This window comes from Salvelinus alpinus, chromosome 1 (genome assembly GCF_045679555.1).
Source record: "Salvelinus alpinus chromosome 1, SLU_Salpinus.1, whole genome shotgun sequence".
Classification (NCBI taxonomy): domain Eukaryota; kingdom Metazoa; phylum Chordata; class Actinopteri; order Salmoniformes; family Salmonidae; genus Salvelinus; species Salvelinus alpinus.
Genome location: NC_092086.1, coordinates 21,424,700 through 21,431,817, shown reverse-complemented (window position 1 = coordinate 21,431,817; position 7,118 = coordinate 21,424,700). Strand labels below are relative to the sequence as shown.

Here is a 7,118-nt window from a genome sequence, read left to right as displayed (position 1 = left end):
TGGTTAAATATTGTTTTGGGTGCACTGGTTAAATATTGTTTTGGGTGTACTGGTTAAATATTGTTTTGGGTGCACTGGTTAAATACTGTTTTGGGTGCACTGTACATAATATTAAAGGGGCAACCTGGGATTCAAACAAGAACGTGGTCGTTCCCCCACTTGCTTTGCTAAACACTTGAGGGACGGGGGTGGAGAAATATGCATCCATCAGACTAAAATGATAGTTTTAACCATGTTTGTAATCAATGGGGTAATAAAAGGTTATATGTTGTGTGATGGGTAAGACAGTTGTTGTAAACTCATGAGATAGTTAAAATAAGTAGTGCCAGTGATTGGTCTGTGTTGTATTACAGTGTGCCACAAAGAAGAATGACTCATATCCCAGAAAATGTTTACATAAATGTATGTGCAATTTATTACAAAGTCATCAATTATAATTTAATATACAACTATTTATACAGTTTAATAGCTCACTGATATTGACATATTTCATTAAAAATGAAATTGTATTATATGATGTTATCCTTTATATGTGCTTCAGTGCTCAGGACAGAACAAATTAAAACAATAAGACATAGATTGTAAAAAAAATAATCTTTATACATTTTCAGAATTGTTTCTGTAATTCGCCTGCTTAGGAGGTTAGGAAGACCTCAAAGAGGCTGGCGACTGAGTGCATACGGTAAAAGATTCCGAAGGGGAGTCCGATATTCACAACAGCCGCCCACATGGTGAACTCGTAAAACTCTGCTCCAATCGTGTTGTCAAACTGAGGGCGGGCGCCAAACGCCGGCATGATCCAGAGCTGTCAATGGAAACAGAGTAAAGATATTCAGTCCAATCTTTCACCTTAAACATACAAGTTACCATCATACTCTACTATGATGTATTGTACTGCACGAATCCTAGGGAGCCTTTTGGCTCATGAGCAAGTTAGGCAAACAGGAAAAAAAGTGCATTTAAAGGGATGGTTCAGTAGTTTCCGTTTATTTTCGACCTACTGTACCTACCCACTGGCACAGACGTCAATTCAACGTCTATTCCATGTTGGTTCAATGTAATTTCATTGAAACAACGTTGATTCAACCAGTGAGTGCCCTGTGGGTAGGGCGTTTCATCCAAACTTAACACAAACGGTTTTGGATGAAAGGACAACATCCTAGGTTAACAAGCCCTTTAAAAGAGCCATTTTGAAAAGGACAGTGGTGGGTACTCAGTAGGCTACTCACAAGGATGTTGCAGAGCAGCAGAAATGCACAGATCTCCTTCAGGGCCCTCCTCTTCCAGGTCAGCCTATGGCGTTGAGGCAGGGGGGAGCCAGAAGGAGCAGAAGGAGCAACATGCATACTGTGAACTGTGAGGGCCGGGGACGTCTTGGTCTCCATGAATGTCCCTGGTAGGTTGTGTATGTCTCTATGGGCTTGGGCTTGAAGGACGTATGGGTTTGTGAATACAGAGGCCTGGTGCATGTCTTCGTGGAAGGGCTCGCGATGCAGGCCCTCGATGATGAAGATGTTCTGCAGGCAGAGCTGGATCACAGTGAGCAGGGAGACAGCCAGGTTGAGAGCGTTGAGGTGGCCCTCGGCCCCCGTTGCCACCACAGCCACGATGGTGAAATAACAGATGGTGAACTGTCCGATTGAGGCGCCGATCAGCAAGCCTACATCCAGGCTCCGTGTGGGGTTCTTCCCCGACACGTGGTCCCTCTGGTCCAGCCGGTAGATGGCGCAACCAGCCACGGTCGAGACGGACATGAGCGTCACAGCCACCGTGTTCATCACGTAGTGTATCATCAGCACCGTGTCACGTTTCCCCGGGTCCCCCTTCTCCACGTCCACCTTGTAGATGACAAAGGTTCCCAGGCCCGCCACCAGCATGACCAGCCCGACCGCAGGCCCCACCAGCACGTCCTTCAAGCGGAAATGGAGCGAGTGGTGGTTGTGCTCATCTACCAGGCGGCCCACGTTCTTCCACATGACGTAGGCCATGGCCGAGGCAAACAGGCTGTACTCGATGTTGAAGGGGTACAGGTAGTAATAGGCCTTCTCTAAGATGGCACAGGAAGAGTGGCTGCAGTTACAGCTGCTGTATCCGCCAGAGGCTGAAATTAAATGAAAGATGAGCTTTATTGTTTGACTTGTGAGGTGATGTTTTGTTATGTTGTTTGTTGTATTTCATAGTCGGGGGCAATTCTATTTAAATACAGTAAATTCAGAAAGTAAACTGAAAATGTATTTTATTTTATTGATCCTTCCTTTAAACAAGGAATTCCCATTTCAGTTTACATACGGAATTGAAATGGAATTGACCCTAACCATTTTTCATTCGATTTTCTAGAGAGAAGATTTGACAACCCAATATTCACTACCTCTGCTGTCATAGGAATGTGTGCTGTTGCCGTTCTCTGGTGGAACAACAGTCTGGTGTAGGGACTCCTCTGTGACTGCTGCCATCCACAACATCAGATTGGTAGACAGAGTCAACATCAGCCCACAGCTTCAAGAGGGAAACACAGGAGTTCAGAACAGAAGAGAATACTAACTATTTTTAAATACTATTTTATTCTGTAAGAATAGAATAGAAGAGAACAGAACAGAATTTAATAGAATAAAGTAGACTTCATGTTTCCCAAGCGAAATTGAAGGTCAACCGGCAATGTTTAAATGTCCAACCATCAAATCAAACATCAATTTACAACATCAATAAATAAATAATCAGTGATACAGTAGCAGTTAGTGACGCTCACCGAGTTATGTTCCGTTGTAGCTGTACACAGTCTTTAGCGTGGAGCCAGAGGAAGTATGTCTGAAAAATATACAATGATCACCTATACTTGCATTTTTCTCACCAGCCAAATCCCTGAGTGGTTTCCTTAATGTCATATCACCTAATGGAAGCTCCATTTGAGATGTCTGAACTTGTGTTCTTACCTGGACAAGTATGAACACAGCTTGTAGGACAGGGAACACTATCTTCACAGCAGAGTCACAGTGCAGGTAGCCTACGTAGTTAGCAATCTTAAACACGTCCATAATCAGACTGCATAAGCCAAACAGCACCAGTCCACCTAGAGAGAAAAACACAATGAAATCCAATTAGAAATAATCACACTCATTCAATCACTCACACTCATTCAATAATCACACTCATTCAAGACAATGGGTGAATGTAAAACTTTGTCTAGTTATAGTAAATTATATCCTCCTGGAATAGAACTCTTCCCCAATCAAAAGAGAGATTATTCATATCCAGTGGTATTAACAGACAGTGAATTCTACAGGGTAAGGTTGCAAAATTCCACAAACTTCCCAGATTTCCCGGGATAAAAACAAACAACTGGGAACTCTGGAATTTAGCAGCTGTAGACCCAGAAGATCAGAAGTGTCTTCTCTTACCCCTGAGCCACACAGGCCCGGCATGGCTATCCTTGTAGAGCACGGCATGATCTTCCCTGGATGTGTAGATGGTGTAGTACAGCATCCAGGCAGTGGTGAGGATGATGAGGACGATAAGGAAGATCTGCAGATTGATGGCGTTGATCTTGACGTTGTTGAAGACACTGCCACTGACCAGAGCAATACCTAGGATCAGGACGTTGACCGTGATGATGCTAGAGAGTAGCCAGCTGCGGTTACGGCCCCTCTCCCTCACCGTGCCCCTGCTGGTCGAGAGGACGTCGCTCCCCCTCCTTATACTCCCCGTCTGGACTCCCAAGTGGATGGAACACCGGGTGGAGGGGAGGGTGGGCGGGGGGGATATGTAGCCCTCCTCAACCGCCATCTCAGCTTCAGATGTCATCTTGCTGGATTCACATGAAAAGAAGCCAAAGGTCAAGTGAATGATGTTTCTCATTCTGTAAAGAGCTAGTCCACAGTTTGTTTGTGGTTTATTACAATCCAAGCTCGCTCTGTTCAAAATGTAATATCCTATCCAAAAGGTAGAAGATCTAATGAGTTCAGAAAGTATGTCTGTACTGATCAGAGTTGTGTGAACACCTATCCGTCCACTCAAGGGCTCTGCCTGTATAAGGAGGTCCCTCCTACCCGTAACCCAGCTCCTAACCTCATTTCATCAGCAATGTCAACCCCATCAGTGATATGACAATATAAAGGTTTCTTATCATTTCCCTGTTTATCATCAGAAGCAGTGCCAGTCCACCATGCTTCAACGAATAGGAGTTTATCTTGCTTGATTCGGGTCAATGCCAGTGTTTGATTAAATTGAAATTAACAAAGAAATCCTCACAGTTCATATTTACGAACACACATTGGTATTTTATCTACATGAGGTCAGGTATGTTTTGTTTCCTGGAAACCAACTTATAATTTTTTTATTAAAAAAAAATGAGTAGATTTTCAGTTTCTGTCTAATAAGACTGTTTCTACAGCAGCACTGACTGTTCCTTAGAACAACAGTAGGCTACTCCCCAACGCCAAAACTGACGTCTGAAAACACAGTGAATCATAATGTCAACTGGAAATACCATACTGGATCCCCAAATTTCCTCATAATATATTAATCATTACACACCATACAGGTGTGCTGGTTCAAAAGTGGTTTTTCAAAATGCCTGTGTTGCAGCACAGACAAACTGTCGCGCAGCGGCAAGTTTGTTTGCAATCTAACAATAACCTAGCCAATTTAATGAAATATGTGGATGACATTTCTGAAATATTTCACATGACGGTGTAGTTATTACATCCACTTTGCAGTTCATAAACATTTATTTTTAAAATCAGCCCAACTGTAAATGCTGATAAAAGTCCAGTTGAAATAGTATTTTGTATTTATTTATCACAATACTTTTTTTTTTACAATGTGTTGACAGGACTTGATATAGCTTCGTTCTCTGTACTTTTAAGATGAAACTGTAATTAGTTGGGTGTACTTATTATAATGCATTGATGGATGTATTAGCATATACATTGTTGTGGAAAATGTAACATTTTATGGATTTTGTGGGTACACGTCTCTTTAGTTAATCCACTCCTTGTACTCCATGTCATGTACAAAAGAGACTGGCCTTTCTTCCAACTTCAAATTCAAACCTTCTATCATTAATGAGAGGATTTGATCCTGATTCGATCAACCTCACAGCTATCCTCCAATCACAATGATTATGCAAATATTGGAACTCCACAGAACACGTTGGTATAGCAACCGTTTTTTATTTGTCCAGACTAAAACAGTATGTTCAAAGTTGCTAGCTGAAGTCTAAATTCTCATACTAAATACATACTGCAATTCCAGCCACAAAATGTCAAAATACAACAACTTGCCTAGCTAAATGTTGGTTTTTGACTATTTCCAAGGCACCACATGTTGTCATGGAAAATATGAATGTTATTTCCAACAACCAATGAGCAACTCCACCATAAATCCAGCGAACGTTGAGATTGTGTAACCTAGTAGTCTGGGACTCAGACTACTAGGTTACTTGTGATAGTATCAATTTAAATTGGATGCTTATGAATGGGGTTCCAATTGGTCAGTTTGACATTCTATGATTTGATTACAGCCATCCACACAATCTCAATACAAACGCATTAGAGTGGCAGTCTGGTAAACACACTAATGGTGTGAAAAGGCTGCAGTGCCCAGTATTATTTGCTCAGTTTATCAAAAGCAATTGGTTTCCTGAACTTGACAGAATTATTTATCTAACAGGTCAATAAGAGTGTCAGACATAATGAGTTACTGAGTTACTTCATTTAAGTACACACAAATGAAAAATAAATATCCAAGACAAAGGAGATGATTGTGGACTACAGGAAAAGGAGGACCGAGTACGCCCCCATTCTCATCGACGGGGCTGGAGTGGAGCAGGTTGAGAGCTTCAAGTTCCTTGGTGTCCACATCACCAACAAACTAACACGGTCCAAGCACACCAAGACAGTCGTGAAGAGGGCACAACAAAACCTATTCCCCCTCAGGAGACTGAAAAGATATGGCATGGGTCCTCAGATCCTCAAAAGGTTCTACAGCTGCACCATCGAGAGCATCCTGACGGGTTGCATCACTGCCTGGTATGGCAACTGCTCGGCCTCCGACCACAAGGCACTATAGAGGGCAGTGCGTACGGCCCAGTACATCACTGGGGCCAAGCTTCCTGCCATCCAGGACCTCAATACCAGGCAGTGTCAGAGGAAGGCCCTAAAAATTGTCAAAGACTCCAGCCACCCTAGTCATAGACTGTTCTTTCTGCTACCGCACGGCAAGCGGTTACCAGAGCGTCATGTCTAGGTCTAAGAGGCTTCTAAACAGCTTCTACCCCCAAGCCATAAGACTCCTGAACATCTAATCAAATGCCTACCCAGACTATTTGCATTGTACCCCCCCCCCCCCCCATTTTATGCTGCTGCTACTCTCTGTTATTGCATAGTCACTTTAATAACTCTACCTACATGTACATATTACCTCAATTACCTTGACTAACCGGTGCCCGCGCACATTGACTCAACCGGTACCCCCCTGTATATAGCCTTGCTATTGTTATTTTACTGCTGCTCTTTAATTATTTGTTACTTTTATTATAATATTTTTTTTTAGTTTGGTATTCTCAAAACTGCATTGTTGGTTAAGGTCTTGTAAGTAAGCATTTCACTGTAAGGTCTACATATTTCGTATCAAATACAATTTGATTTGATAAAGCATGTTTTTGAGTTCAATGAACAACATAAAAATCAGAGTTAATTAGACTCAGGATTAAGTTCATTCAGTCAATCTTATACCTATAGATCAATACATTGATGATCAATATGAGGATGCCTGAGCAGCTGCTTACCTTGTGGGAGGTGTGTGTGATCAAGTTCAGAGTGCCTGGGGGAGCCGTGTCCCTCATGGCTTTTATAGCCGTCCCCAGCCACAGCCTGATTTACAGACAACAACACCAATGTACAGACAGTCATAAATGTCAAACATCTATGAGAAACAACATGCTTTGTTATATGTCCACACACAGGGAGTGTTTTTAATTATTTATCAAAAGAACACTCATGTGTGGACGTATAACAAGCTTCTGCTTAGAAAGTCACCTTTTAACATTTTAGTATTTCACTGTCACAACATGGCTCATCATTATTGTGTTGTGCTCATCAAAACTCAAATCATACCATCAC

At 42.2% G+C, this 7,118-nt stretch overlaps 1 protein-coding gene across 1 annotated transcript in view; it reads right to left on the bottom strand.

The window, feature by feature from the left end:
• Nucleotides 1-388: 388 nt before the first annotated feature.
• The window catches only part of otop2 (otopetrin 2), a 28,602-nt gene continuing 21,872 nt past the window's right edge, over nt 389-7,118 (bottom strand). Inside the window, exons 2-7 of the mRNA XM_071404443.1 lie at nt 3,396-3,802; nt 2,931-3,067; nt 2,747-2,805; nt 2,369-2,496; nt 1,230-2,101; nt 389-805 (exon numbers count right to left, since the gene is read on the bottom strand). Of these exons, the coding sequence (XP_071260544.1) occupies nt 635-805; nt 1,230-2,101; nt 2,369-2,496; nt 2,747-2,805; nt 2,931-3,067; nt 3,396-3,798 (1,770 nt within the window). The 5' untranslated portion in view covers nt 3,799-3,802 and the 3' untranslated portion in view covers nt 389-634. The remainder of the gene's footprint in view (nt 806-1,229; nt 2,102-2,368; nt 2,497-2,746; nt 2,806-2,930; nt 3,068-3,395; nt 3,803-7,118) is intronic.